Raw genomic sequence first — 15,894 nt, forward strand, 5'->3', positions numbered from 1 at the left:
TGTGTTAACACTCTCAGTATAAAAGAATGGTACTTACATTCGTCTGAGTTCGCAGATACTGACGGCGCCAATTACCTCCATCCTCCCCAACCACCTCCAAGATGGTCCTTTCCCTCCATCCTCCCCACCACCACCAGGATGGTCCCTTCCCTCCATCCTCCCCACCACCACCAGGATGGTCCCTTCCCTCCATCCTCCCCACCACCACCAGGATGGTCCCTTCCCTCCATCCTCCCCACCACCACCAGGATGGTCCCTTCCCTCCATCCTCCCCACCACCACCAGGATGGTCCCTTCCTTCCATCCTCCCCACCACCACCAGGATGGTCCCTTCCTTTACCTCCGGGGGGTCGGCTGCGCCCCGCCTTCATCTTCAGGCGGGATTTGCAGATTCCGTTACCCTCGCATTGCTTGCTAAGGACGGGGCCTACGCCAAAGATTTTATTACGCTTGCTGAGCTATTAATAAATTTACACTTGTTATATCATTTTATCTCCCGAGTCTTTCTGGTAGAACTTGAGTCCTTCACCATCTTTGGCACTTTGACATAGAGGAGGCAGTTAACTTTCCTCTCCAACACAAGACCGCATCTCTCTATATCTCATTTACTTTGCTCGTATGATCTTTGGTAAATAAATAATAATGATTTTTCGTAGATAAATAAGGAATATTTTAGTCTGTATGTATAATCAATAATTCATCTCTATTATTGTCTCTCTCTTCTCTTTTTCTCATTTCTTATATAGGAGAATATGTAGTGATGACAACATATTTCCATTTGAAAAGGAAAATTGGCTATTTCGTGATCCAGACGTATCTCCCCTGCATAATGACCGTCATTCTCTCTCAGGTCTCCTTCTGGCTGAACCGGGAGTCTGTGCCAGCACGCACTGTCTTTGGTAAGCTTTTCTTTCCTATTGTTTCTTAATGCACAAATGTGCTCTGCAAGTTATCCGGCAAATACAAATTTGATCTGTGTATGGTGGTTGTGTCATGTTGTGTTTTTTTTTTTTTTTTTTTTTTTTTTTTTACATACTGTTACGAATAGATTAAACCTCTACTCAAAGAGAAAGAAAATACCTGCAACAATTAACAGGAATCCTATCAATAAGATCCCTGGAGTCCCCAGTCACTCCCAAGGCTTTAAAACCAAAAACTTTTTAAAGTGTAAAAATTTGATTTATTAAACACCGTGAAGCGACCACAGCTCCCTATAGAAAGGGAATAAGGGGATGTTTGTTCATCGAATCAGAAAAATCTGAAATGGGCAAAATTGAACTGGGCCCCTGGAGCTTCCATTTTTTAGGGAAGGTTATTGTGACACCCTTACTATTTGCCTCCTCTCAACTAAGAGTCATTTATGAAGTTGTTTATATGGTGGGTAGCATTAGAACAAAACACATCACCAACTTGGCTTCCTCTCAATTAGAGGGTCATTTTACTAAGGCCGTCGCTCATCTGAGCTCCAGATAATTTAAATGGCAAGCGTTTGGCCCTCTAAAGAGAGGGCTGCCTTGATAATCATTCTGTTTGAGTGAGTTGGCTTTCTCTCCTTTAGAGAGTTATTCTGGAAAATAAGCCACTGCTCTACTGAGCTCTAGGCAAGATCACAATTTCAAGCATATGGCCCTCAGAGAGGCCTCCTTGTTAAACCACGCTAGGTTGAATGAAGTGGTTTCCTCTTGTTAAGAGAGTAAAGGTCACTATGCTCAAGCCTCCACTCCCCCGAGCTCCAGATAGATTATGACGGTCCTCTGTGGGCTGCCTTGATAATCACCCTGTGGTGAGTGTGTTGGCCTCCTCTCATTTAGAGAGTCAGTATGTTGAAGCAACCACTCCACTCATCTCCAGGTAGATGATGTTTTCAAGCATTGGGCAAATAATGTGAGTTGCAGGCCCCGTGGCCTCCTCAATCTGCCTAGGTTGAGCTGACTCATCTTGATACTAGAGTAAAAGCGATATGCTGAGCTGCAGTTCCCTAGTGGTGTTTGGCACAGATAAACAGACAGGTGTTACAGGATATTTCTTCAAAAGCCTCCCCTGTGGTTGTCACCTGGGTGTTGTTACTCTTCCTCTCGCTTAGAGAGTGACAAACACTATGCTGAAGCCTATGCTCTCTAGAGCTCTGGTTAGGACTCTCCTGTGAAAACTCTTTGATTTTGACCATCAAGTCAAGTGTTTTAGGCCTCTTCCATGGAATTTCATCCTGTTGAGGCCTCCACTTCTACAGAGCTTAGTTCAGACAGCAACCTTTCTTGGAGATAGTCAAGTATTTGTTCAGGCCTCCACCCTTGAGTTTTATCTCGGGTCAAGCTGATATCCACTACCCTTGCAAAAAAAATAAAAAAAAATAAAAAAAATAACAAGGCTTTTTTAAAGAATACTTTGCTCCCAGAGCTCTGAAGACCCTTGACCCCAATGATGCTCAGGTCGAGCCAATTATGTACTCCCTCCTATCCAAGATGGTGTTGAGTAGGCTCCCTTAGAGCTCAAACATTTGCCCCGAGCACATGCCTGTGTTATACTAGAGGAGTAGGGCCTACATAGGGGCCTCCTCGAACAGTCTGTGTGCATGAGATCTGTGCTCCTCTTGCTTAACCCTCTGAGGTCGGAAAACGCGCCCCCGCGTTTTGCTGGATTTTCTTCACATTGTAGTACAATAAACTTAAATTACTCCGTCATTTATGGTTATACAGAAAAAAGAAATATAAAAAAAGAATCTGTGATATTTCTGCTTTTGTATGTGTCCACTTACAATCAAATCAAAACATTGTGCTTTTGTAAAATAAAGAAAATAAACAGGGTGTGCGTTCTGCCTCTCCGTCGCGGTGAACTTTTTTTTTCTTGAGCACGTCTATAAACTGAAACAAAACTCAGCGAATCCTTCTCACACATTTATGAGCCATACACCTTTATACACATTTAAGTGTGTACTTTTAAATGATCGGATTCAAACTGAAAACAAATATTCTCTGTTTAAGTAATTTGTATAAAACCAACAGGATGTCCAGTATCTCAAACGCTTGCTAATTACTTTTAATTCGGCCACGCCCACTCGCGCAAAAGAGATTCACATGCAAATCTCCACATGGAACGCGAACGCCCTCGTTACCTCAAACACAAAACACCAAAACACTTCACAAGTCTCTGCTTTTCGTCGAGTTTGGAAGACACGTCTGAGCTTACATTGGATTTACCTAAGAAGAAGAAGAACGCGATTTGAAGACAAGAAAGATGTAAGGTAAGAAATTCTTACTTATTAGTTTATGGTATTGTTGCATAAACTTCACATTGCAGTTGAACTGTTGCTAGATATATGGTGAATATTATACTATTTAGACCCGTGTTTACTGTTAAATACTGTTTGTGGATATCTGCTCAAGCATAGATATGTATAACCATAATGTTTAATATTTTGGAGCGCGATGGCGTTTGAATGTATCATATTTTGGAGCGCACTGTGGGTTTGAATGTATCATATTTTGGAGCGCAATTGCGTTTGAAAGGAAAAATGCACCAAACATTAGGCTTTATGTTTTTACTATTATCTCATTTCATATCATCATAACGAATGGAAACATTTGAAGTAACATAAGATAATCAATATATTTTTCTCTAGCATTGTTACTGAAATCTTTTGGAAGATTTATAGGCTGCTTTGTAAAATAAAATTATTTTATGCAGTACTGCACATAGCTTATGCCTACAAGGCACAACAAATATGGTGTTCTTTATATTATATATTGTTGGAAACATTTGTGTGTGTGTTTGTGTGTGTGTATTCTGTGAATTTTAAAAAGCAATTTTAACCAGAAAAATCTAAAATGTATTCCCAAAATCGTGCAGGCCTAGTTTCTCTTGATACCAGTATGTTCACTTTTTTCTTTTCTTTCAGGGACCAGATGCAACTGAGTCCTGCTGACTTCAACATTCACATGAGTCTCTGTACATGAACATGGTAAAGTGAAAATCAAACACCTTGGAAATGGTATGTACAATGTTTTTAGGAATGGCACAAAGGTCTCTGTCTTTGGATCATTGTTTTCAATGTGCTCTTTTGTCATTTGTTGTGTATTTTTGGATTATGTTGTGTTGTAAATAAATCCAAACAATCTAAAAGCCATTCTTTTTTAAATCTCCTCATTTTTTGTGCAAGGTTGCTCTGAATGACAGGGCCTGATCGCTCCTAATAGGGCAGTTAGGGGAGTGTCTTTGTCTTTCTCAGGTGTTAAAAGCTTACATATTCATGAGATGATCACGCCTCTTCGAATATGGCTTTGTCACACAAAACTCGTCTTAGAAATTTTAAATCAATATATTGTCTTATCTGAATGAGCAGTCAGGGTGATTTTCACATAGTTTTGGAGCAAATATTCTAGGCTACGTCATACAATTTTCAAAAGTCTTGTGAAGAAATAATCAGTATGGGTTTCATGGCCTTATTTCAGTGAGAATTTTTTTTTTGTATTTTCACAAACCACGCATAAATGTCATTATCTCAAAACTACAAACTTTTACATACATGCTGCTGATATATTATTGTAGCAGAGTTTGTGCTGAATACAGTGTAATTAGACTTTAGCCATGAAAATGTCACTAGTAACAGAAAAAAACACAAATGTCAGAGCATGTCAGAACACCTCCAGGCCCAGAAAACAGCTCAGACCTCAGAGGGTTAAAGGGTATAAGGCACTAAGCTGAGTACATTGCTTGTGTTGGCAATGTGAATGAGTACCCCAAGCCCAGCATACCTCTGGTGGTTATCTCTGCTAGAAATTGATTTGCTACCAAGTAGTCGACCCTCCGAAGGCCGCCTTGAAAGCAATCCTTCTGGTTGAGCATGACTCTTAGCATTCTACCTAATGAGTGTCCTGGCTCCCTAGTTTGGCGCAGAATGATATCATGTTGCAGGCCTCACAGGAGCCTCCCGGGTACTAGCCCTAGAGTTCTCTACTCGGTTGAGCTTAGGTAGTACTTTCCTCATTTGAGAGGTTATTTCTGTAGAGGACTCCGCTCCCTGAGTCTGGTCAGTAGGTCGAAGGACCCTTATGAGAACTCCCTGGTAGATCAGTGTTTATTCGGCTGTTAGGTACTCCCTCGTTCATCTCTTTTAAAGAGTCTCTCTGCTGAAGCTTCCGCTCTATTGAGCTCTAGGCAATCCTTCTGTGACTATACGAAGGTACTTCTTCATTGAGGCGTGATAGCTCGGGCATTGGCCATAGGGAGTACTGTCACTGACATTCTAGTGTGTGAAAAGAAGGGGTGAGTCATTTTTTTGGCATGCACTCCCCTCAGAATGGCGGCGCGAGTATTTAATTCCCCATAAGCGTCTCAGGATGCAGTTTGAGTTCCCTTTCGAAAGGGAACATCTCGGGTTACGACTGTAACCCTTGTTCCCTGGGAACATCCTGAGATGCTTATGGGGAACGAAATACTCGCGCCGCCATGCTGAGGGGAGTGCATGCCAAAAAAAGGGCTGAGATTATAACAAAATAATGGCAGGTTCAACAGAAATGCCAAAACCACTCACCCCTTCTTTTCACACATTAGTCCTCCTGCACAGTCCCCTCAGATGATAAGTGTATGACATATTCTCTAGGCACCCCTTATATATGTCCTGGACGCACTAGTATGATGTAATAGGCTGTCACTGGCCATTACGATGGCCGTGATTTGACAGTGATTTGAAAAGATTGTTTACTTGTATACTGAACTGATTCTGTTACAGACTCTATGGGTTCATAAGGTTCTAGGGATAACCCTTCTAGAACCAGGTCCCAGGCATGAACCCTGACATGAGCCGCAGGCCTCATCCTCAAGGCACCATGAAGGAAACGTACAACCAAGTTCTAGTTCTTTTATTTATAAAGCACATTTAAAAACAGTCTGAGGACTGACCAAAGTGCTGTACAAGTCAGATAAACACAACAGGAAACTAAGTAGCTCATAAAAAATAAGACCATCAACATAATTTAAAAGCTAAAGAAAACAAATGGGTTTTCAAGAGAGATTTAAAAAGTGATAGGGAGGCAGCAGCCCTAAGTTGTGCTGGCAGGCTGTTCCACAAACTAGGTTGTAACGTAAATATATCTGACTCTGGGTCATAGCTCAAGGATATAGGGAATTTGGAAATATTAATAATCATAACTCATGGTCATAATTCATAAATCGCATATACATTTACTTGATCAATTATCGAGATTACCTTGTTCTGTAACTGGTCTAGTCATCAGTCATTCGTCCAGCGAATAAATGTAAGATTATCACAGTTAAGAAGGGGTATCCCGTTTACAAACTCCAAGAAAGTTTATCTTCTGGCCGGTTAACATAAAACTTTTGGGTTTATTAATTAAAACTACTCAAAGTAGTCTATAATATTGAGCGTGTAGCTTAATTAGATCTTTTTGCATTTCATTGACTTCATAAAGATGGATTTTCAAACACAGAGACAGTCAAAGTATGAATGGGTTTTAATAAATGTCAAACTAGAGATTACATGAGCTTCAACTATAAACGTACGTAAAAATGCAAACAATAAAACAAACAAACATTTAAACAAACAAGAACATAAGAAATAACGTGATCAGAGTGAATGAAATGAAAGAGAGAAAATAAGGAGAGACAGAGAAAGTAGCTGTTAATTATTACAGACAGAAACCTAATTTCAAGAGGCACCTGGAATCAGCTTTATAGAGAGATCAATAGGCCTACTTGCAAGTTTGTTCTCTGTTCGGGTGATGCTGAGAGGCAGGAAGCGCGGACGGTGTCCTGTTGGTGCTGTGTCTTCTGGTGTCGCGGGAAAATTAAAAGGCTCACTGAATGTAACATTTACCGGAAAATAAGATTCATCTCCCGTGAAGGAAGAGGCAAATATATATAAGTTAGTTGCAAAGAACGGCAGCTACGACTCGAACATGTGTTTGTCCGAGGGAGAAGGCCGGAGCCTTTTCGGATGTTCCTTGGAGAAGCGTTGCGCGGGGGAGAAGAGGCAGAAGGTGAGAGAGAAGGAGAAACGGCCAGAGGAGAGGGTCTCTACTTTTAAAGGACATCTGCTTACGCCCTCTTTTTGGGACAACAGCAAATCGGATCTGCTGATCTGAAGCAGGAAATAAGTTTCTTTGTTTGTGAAGAAGATATGAGATCTCATGTGAGAGATAGAATTCATATTTTCTCTTTCAGAAAGACAATACCCATAAGAATACATTTCATTGTAATCTCATACATATATGCAATTCCGTGAGATCACTACGATTAGAATGATAACAGAAATGGTGTGTACAGAATATGGGAATACAGATATGCATTTCAAATGTAGAATTCTGAGCATTTTAGGTGTCAATTGATTTCTATGATAGAACATAGACATCTCAATCTGCCATGGAAATTATACACACATAAAATACATATCAAAAGTAGTGATGCTCCGATCAGCATTTTTGGGGCCGATCACCGATTACCGATCACCAAAATCATGATCTGCCGATTGCCGATCACTGCCGATCACAGAATGGAAATATGATAGAGTCAAGAAAATCTTGAAGAACCACCAATATTTATTTAATTGTAGTTAGAAAACAAGATAACATAAGGCTACTGTAGGCCACCTTTTCCAAATAAGGCACAGTATAATTTTTCAAAACAAAGAGGGGTCAGGCAGACTACAATGGATGTAGTTGAGGAACTAACTACATCAGATCCAAAAAATAAAATAATGACAATGACATTTGAGGTTATTAAAACAGTAAGTCCCGCCCCTCGACTGCCAAAAATAAAAGTGTTCGAGCGAGCAAAATCATCAGGCGAGAGGAGATCAAGCGCGAGAGTGTGGGGAATGATCATGCGCGCGCGCGAGGGCAGAGGAGATGTCATGCGCCCGCGCAGGGTTTGAATGAGCTCGCGAGTTCCCGTTTCCTCGCGCGTAGATCTGTTATCCTCTCGCGAATGTCATTTACCGCGCGCGCCAGCATCAGTTGTGCGCTCGTTTATAATTGCCATTGAATTGCCGTCATAGGAGAACTAATTTTGCCACTGTTAAGCAAGCTCTGCTCTGCTGTTGTGTTGTGTTGCCGCGCATGCGGAAAAGTTGCGCGAGTTATTTACGTCACGTGATCGGCTTTTTTGATCGGCGCTTTTGGGGGTTGCCGATCAAGCTATTTTTTGCCAATATCGGCCGATCATGATCTGCAACCCCACTTTTGAAAAATCCCCAGATATGGCATACCCAAACTGAAACAGATACAGTTCATGAACCCTTTGTACTAAAAGCACAAGTATGATCTAATTTGAAAGCTGACACCTGGCAGTTTATTGTAAATATAGAATTAATTATTGTCATAATAAAAAAAATAAAAAAAGTTATAAATAACTTCAAAGTTTTGTAAAGTTATTAGAAATGTATTTTTATGAAACATCTTCATGAAAATAAAATTGAAGTTGGCATATTGTATCAATCTAGAAATGCACTGCAGCTAAAGCCACATTTCTGACCATGTTATGTTTAAAATATGAAGATGATAAGTCTAAAACTCTGTATTTAGTTAAATGTTTTTCAAGATCATGTCATATGACTTTATTTTGATTAGACTCTAAAATGCAACTGATGTTTATTGGCATCTTTTAAGCATCTATTCAGTCTATTGTCTCTATTGTTTTGTGGTGCAAACGAGCCCCATTGCAGTCTCCCCTGCACACATTCACACCTCTCCGGCCTGGTTATGGCTCTAAATATGCTTTTCTTTTGTCTGCATTATAATTACTAATTATATTCACACTGTTTCAATCCCTAATTTATTTTATCAAAGTTCTCACTTCACATTTGAAACTGTATCAAATGCCCTTCTTGAAAAAAGAAACATTTAACTAAGCTATTTAAAAAAAAAAAATAATAACGGCTAGGTGGCAGGTGCACCTAGGGCTAGCTAGCATGTTAGCTTAGCACACCATCAATACACTACAATTTATGAGATTAAAACCATGTTTGTGCTCCAAACTTACTTTATAACGGAAGTCGAGTGTTTTAAATAACCTTCTGTGATCTGATTTGGCATCAGACAGAAAATATATTGTATAGTATTCTGCACGATGATAAAGTCTATATCGATTAGCATTACATTATAAATATAATCTATTATTATGAAAATACCTGACATGGCTCGAAGAACACAGGTAAATCAAATATCATTGCAATCATGTTATTGTCTTCAAAACGTCTTTATCTGCATGTCACAGTGATCTCTGTTAGCTTTGTTTGTATCAGGGACTTCCTGGAATGTCACATTATTAAGGCACTTCTTCATGTGTTCCATATATGGACTAAATCAGAGTATCCAGCGCTCATAATGATTACATCGACACATTTGGGTATAAATTCAATAAATATTATTCCTGTCTATAGAAATTTGATGTAAACCTATGAGAATATATCAATATTTCTCAAAATCTGCACATTTTTTAGGTAAAAGCCCTGAGGGACGTTGTTTTGTCAAGCGCTGTCATGATGACAGCATAGGATTTTTTTTCTGAATGGGAGCGGCTGACGGTCATAATTCATATTAAAGGTATCGACTCATTTTTTCATTACATAACTCCTGACACAAATTAAGACATAACTGTCACTATACGTTTCTCAGAATACAATAGTGGTCAAATACTGAAACTTGAGTCTTATATCTTTTTAATGATGTATAGTTTGTCAAGGTAATAACATTAAATCTGATAGTAACTTTGAACTATTTAAAAAAAACAAAAAAAAACGCTTCAGTGCGCCGGCGCACTGGCAAAGGTTAACAGGATAAACATCAATCCTAATATGAACCGGAAGCCAATGAAAAGCTCGTAAAATAGGAGTGGCGTGATCATACTTACGATCATTCTTAATAAATTTGGCTGCCGCATTTTGAACCAATTGTAGCCGAGAAACCTGGGACTTTGAGATACTACAGTGCAAAGAATTGCAATAGTTCAATCGACATGTAATTAAAGCATGTATTGCTATCTCAAGGGACTTTCCAGGCAGAAAATGTTTAATTTTAGAAAGGAGACAGAGCTTGAAGAAGCTAGAGGCAACAACAGAGGATATATGTTTATCTAGAGTTAGCTGACCTTAAGGACACCAAGGTTCCGTACAGACCCTGAATTAAAAGGTAAAAGACTTTCTAAAATAGAGTTATTAAACTTAAAATTGTCAGATGGGCCAAAGACTATAACCTCAGTCTTTGAGTCATTTAGGGTTAAAAAGTTACTAGCCAGCCAAAGCTTTACCTCAACAAGACATGCAAATTAAAGGGATACTCCACTTTAAAATGAAAATTCTGTCATCATATACTCACCCTCATGTTGTTTCAAACCTGTATGAATTTCTTTCTTCTGTTGAACAGAAAGGAAGATATTTAGAAGAACGTCAGTAACCAGACAGTTTCTGGTCTCATTGACTTCCATAGTATATATTTTTTTTACTACTATGGAAGTCAATGAGACCAGAAACTGTCTGGTTACTGACATTCTTCTAAATATCTTCCTTTCTGTTCAGCAGAAGAAAGAAATTCATGCAGGTTTGAAACAACATGAGGGTGAGTATATGATGACAGAAGTTTCATTTTAAAGTGGAGTATCCCTTTAAGACTGAATTGCAGAAGGGTCATTTCTTTTTAGAGGCAGATAGACCTGGGTGTCATCCGCATAAAAATGGAAGGATACACCATGCCTTTTCAGAATCGAACCTAAAGGAAGCATGTAGAGAGAGAAAAGCAAATGTGCCTAATATAATAATTAATGTAAATCAATGCAGATTTATTTTTACAGCCATCTTTGATCATATTTACCAAGGGTGCCAATAATTTTGGCCGTGACGCTATATGCAAAAGAGCTATAAAGCAAAAGGGCAGTTTAAATCCCTACATCAAAAATGAAGATAATAATAAAGATAATAAATAAAAATAAAAACACAAACTCAGATAAAAGGAATGTTCTGCAGGAACACACACATTCACTCTGGGCACAGTAACCTGTTACTGTCATTTCTTTATCCAGAACATGTAGGAAATATCTTACATTTATATTCAATTATATGCTGTTATCCCTGTACATTTACCACTCTCATAAAATACTTGAAATATATGTTGACTTTTAAATCTAAATTTAATATCCAACAACAGATATTTCAGCAAAATTAATATTTTTGCACTGAATATTAATTGTCTCCCTCTCTAATGCATCCAGTCTATTTCACCCAAATGCACACGCCAGCACTCATTCAGTAAAGTCTGAAGAACGCAGACTGTCAGGAAGAGACTTCATGCAAAATAGAAATACTCTTAGAATTTGTAACATTTATAGATAAGGATATAACCGTAAATTTAAAGTTTTGCGCTGAGGAAACATATCAAACATTATACAGCACATGCATCTCAGCATCTGTCAAAGCACCTGACACACTGTGGACTATAGGTACTCTGTGACATTGCTACGTTAAGGACATTTAAGTATGCTATGATTAGTATCTGTTGTGCCATATAAAAAGACAATCTGAGCAATGCATTTTCCATTTGGATTTGTCACTCTGGACTCAACAAGGACATTTATCTTTCATTTCGGACTATACACTGGATCTCTTCTCTCATAAAATACAGTACACGTGTCATTTTAGTTGATTTATTGCATTTGTTTGATTTATCTGCTTTGAATCCATCATTTCTATCTGATTCTTTGTTTGCACTGTATTTATTTAAAGGGCACCTATTATGACTCTTTTCACAAGATGTAAAATAAGTATCTGATGTCCCCAGAGTGTGTATGTTAAGTTTTAGCTCAAAATAACCAACAGATAATTTTTTACAGCATGTTTAAATCATACCTGTCAAGTTTTGGATTTGAAAATAAGGGAAATCCCCCCCCCCCCTCCCCCCCAATATATTATAGCCTAAATGAAAACACAAAATGGTGTATATGAAGAGCATTTATTTAAAGGCTTATTTGCATATTTTCTGTTCATTGCTTGTCTTTACATTTACAATTTATTTTCAATCCACACAATTTTTTCATTTTTCATACTGCTTTTCTTTTACAGTTTTTCATTTCACATAGCCTAACTTTTCTTTACTCTTTTAGTGAGTTATTGTACAAATTTGTTGCAGACTTTGCATTCACGGTATTTACATGAGGGTTGTGTTTTTTGGCAGGAGTGCCTTCCGTCTTTTTTTTTTTCTTTTTTTTTTTAACGAACTTTATTATGAACAATGCACAGGATAATAGGTACAGAGAACACTACAAATACTGTGCGTGCCATTCCGTCTCTGTAGCGTCCATCATCCGTCTCTGTTTTTTTTCTTCTGTTTTTTTCCCGCGTTGTCACCATAGACTGGTTGTCACTCATCATCTGACCTCAGACACTAACCTCGCGACAACTGCCACCTACAGTACCTGTAGTAGGCTACTGCAGGTGGCAGTTATAGCGAGGCTACTGACAGACTCAGATTAGGAATGTTTTTTTGTTTTTTTTTACTCCGTCCGGGCCCGTAGCTATTATTATTTTTAATAAGGTTAAAAACCGGGAGATTTACGGGAAAATACTAATACGGGAGGACGGCGGGAAAGAAGGGTAAAATACGGGACTTTCCCGGCCAAAACGGGATACTTGACAGGTATGGTTTAAATTGTCATTTTTGGGGGCTCAGAAAAATGCGCTGTTTTAGTGTGTATCCCTTTAAATGCAAATTAACTACTGCTGCCGGCCCAGGGGGCGGAGCCTCATGAGCTCGCGCTCAGAGCCAGGATAATCTCATCTGATGATATCAGAACAGAAACTATGAGATCAAATTCCCGCCAAATATATAGCGGTCACGAATAAAACAATAATAAGCGTGAATCAAAAATTTAAAAACACATGTAAAAATATATTTTTCAGCACAAACTGAAAAAAAAGAATGCAAAATGATCAGAATTGCAAACAACGTGGTCACGGATCAAAATATAATAAGCGTGAATCAAGAAATAACAAGCATGAATAAAAACTTTAAACACATTAAAAGTTATTTTGCAGAAAACTTAAACGTATGGCCATGCTTTCTTAAAAAGTATGTTTTCCCTGGTTTTATTACTGTGTTCTTTGTGCTTTCTTGCATTTTCTGCTCATATTTTACTCTTTTGTACGCTTGTGCTGTTTTTCTCTTCGCTCTTCTTTCTATGTTCTGCGCTTGCTTTCCCAAATGTTGCAGTTCGAGTTTCATGTAAATTAGGGCGGGCTTAAGCGTCACCATTGGTCCACTAGTTCTAGATTGACAGCTACTCCTCTAGCCAATCAATCGAAGAGGGGTGTTGACGTCACACCAATGCGACTCGTGGCTACTGATGCTTACTTGTTATACAGGGGAAGATGACCATCAACTCAGTTGGCAAAAACATTTCCGTGGCAGGACACCTTTAAACTGCATGTGTGCCTGCAACTCAACCTGTTGCCGGTATATACGTATACCTGGCAATATGGTATCGTTAAATTCGTCATCCTAACGATGACCTGTTACAGTTATGCCTGTCTGATGATCCATCATTCACCTCTAATGCACTGGACCTGGCACCGCGAGCGTCGATCTTCTCCGAGCAGTAACTTGCCACCACCTACTGGCCGTTTTACTTTCATATTTAATCAATAACAAGGATGGGTAATGTCGGTCCTGGGTGCAGAGTTTAGCTCCTCCAACCCTAATCAAACACACCTGAACCAGCTAATCATCGTCTTTAGGATATTTAAGACAGGTGAGGTTTTTAATCGGAGTTGACGCTAAACTCTGCAGGACAGCGGCACTCTAGAAACAACGTTACCTATCGCTGATGGAGATGTTGCTGTATTCAAATGTTAAGCTATATTTAAAACATTAATCCTAAAGTAATATGCAGTTATGTAGCTATGTAAGTAAACACAATAAGTTTGTAATAAATCACTGTATTAAATTCAACTGGTTTCTGTATATCTTCTCTGTAACACAATCATTTTCAATAATCTTGTCAAATTTGGCGAGGTTAATAAAAAAAAAGGTAGGCAATGCGTAGCGGTGACAGGTCAAAGTCCTAAAGTCTTCAGACAATGGCCATTTTTAACTTAGTTTTTGCAACGAATTGTAGCGTTTCATAACTGCATGATGTTTTACTTACAGCAGCCTTAGCATATTGACATCATGAGCCAAGTAATATTGTTTAACACCAATTACCAGTGTGCACATTAACATTCTCATGTATCTCAAAAAAGATGAATTTAATTATTTATGTCCAGAGTTCAGATAGCTTTACTGCTTGAAAGTCTTTGTAAAGTTAAATTGAACTGCCGTCTTCCCCTGTATAAGTAAGTGCAGCACTCCTGAAAAAGAGTAAGGATTAAAGAAAAATGAAATAAAAGAGAGCGCAGCAGTACGTGCTAGTGATGTTACGTCTGACACCGACGCTCCGAAGCTTGCTTCAAACTCGAACGGTCCTTGCAATGAACCACTGCTTCGGAGCTTGTATCATTACGTCACTAGTCACGTGAAAATGACTTCTGAAGCAAACACACTGGTTCACTCCTGTAGTGAACCACCTGACTGCTTTGACAGCCCAATCCAGTGTTGACAGGTTTGAAACCTGGCGGCTGTATTTCTTATGCTGGTGAAATTGTTTTTTTTTTAAAAAGATATCACCTTTCACCAAAGACAAAGAAAATAATATTTCTGAATAAAAACCATAACATTTAATGAACACTTTGTCTAAGCCTTCTGCATGTACCCAAAGCACACCCTCTGCCACATTTGTTTATTATTAATTAGAGAACATATGAACATTGTTGCATAAAAATATGCATCAAAGACAGAAACTTCAAAAACCCTCTGCTACATTATACAAGTACATCCTTTTCAACATACAAAAATATCAGTCCCACCAGTTAACAAGTTAAGAGTTCTGCTTCCCACAGCTAAACAAGATAAAGCTTTCACACATGATACTGCCCTGCTAAAAAAAACATTACCGAAATTCCATTGGATTTAATGGTTTTCGTGAGAATTTTATTGGTTGTAATGGGAATTATATTGGTCTCTGTGGGTCTCTACTGATATGTGTTGGGTTCTATTGGTGGGGGCATTAAATCCTAATGGAATATGTCCCAAACACACTACAAAAAAAGAATTCTGTAGTGGTTTAAATGGTAAAAGCCAATGGTTCCTATTGGTATTTTAATAGAAACCATTAGTATTTCTGTGATGGTTTCCAACTTTTTTTAAGCTGGTCTGATCTTCTGTCCTTGTCTAAAGAAATAATTACACACACACATCATGCTTAATGTTTTATTATCAAGGTGAACACATGAAATTCATCAGTATCTGTAAAATTCACCTACATAAATGAGTTTCACAGCACTAACACTGTTTCAGCTTTGATCGCCTCGGTAAACACGTAATAAACGGGGCGTTAACATAAGCCTACTTTCATTTTATGGTTGTCAGCTTTGTTGCATTACATTTACTTCACCAGGAGATGGTGCTGCAATTTCTATATTAATGAAGCTTCGAGTAATGAACCATTTTCGACACAATTGTATCAGAAAGCAATAATGCTTCGAAACGCTTCATTTGGCCATCACTAGTACGTGCTTCTTTGTTGTTATATTTACTCAGAATGAAGTGCATCACGGGTGCGCACCACCCACTGAAGTGTGCAGTGACGTAATCACGCTGGTATGCCAAGCGAAAATAATTAATTTAATAAATGCACATAACAAAGCACAAATAAGAAATTGAACAGTATATAAAAGTATTAGAAAAATAACATTTTAGTATATTATAATGGAATTGAAGAAATTGTACAAACATAAACAGCTTGTACTCCTACATAAGCATCAGTAGCCACGAGTCGCATTGGTGTGACGTCAACACC

General features: G+C 38.5%; 1 protein-coding gene across 2 annotated transcripts in view; it reads left to right on the forward strand.

Moving 5' to 3' along the window:
* Positions 1–15,894, forward strand: part of gabra3 (gamma-aminobutyric acid type A receptor subunit alpha3) — a 586,834-nt gene that overhangs the window by 467,713 nt on the left and 103,227 nt on the right. For both annotated transcript variants that reach the window (XM_082141344.1, XM_082141345.1), the window contains one exon: positions 747–899. In XM_082141344.1, the coding sequence (XP_081997470.1) occupies positions 747–899 (153 nt within the window). The remainder of the gene's footprint in view (positions 1–746; positions 900–15,894) is intronic.

Source organism: Leuciscus leuciscus (assembly GCF_965113295.1).
Source record: "Leuciscus leuciscus genome assembly, chromosome: 16".
NCBI classification, from domain to species: domain Eukaryota; kingdom Metazoa; phylum Chordata; class Actinopteri; order Cypriniformes; family Leuciscidae; genus Leuciscus; species Leuciscus leuciscus.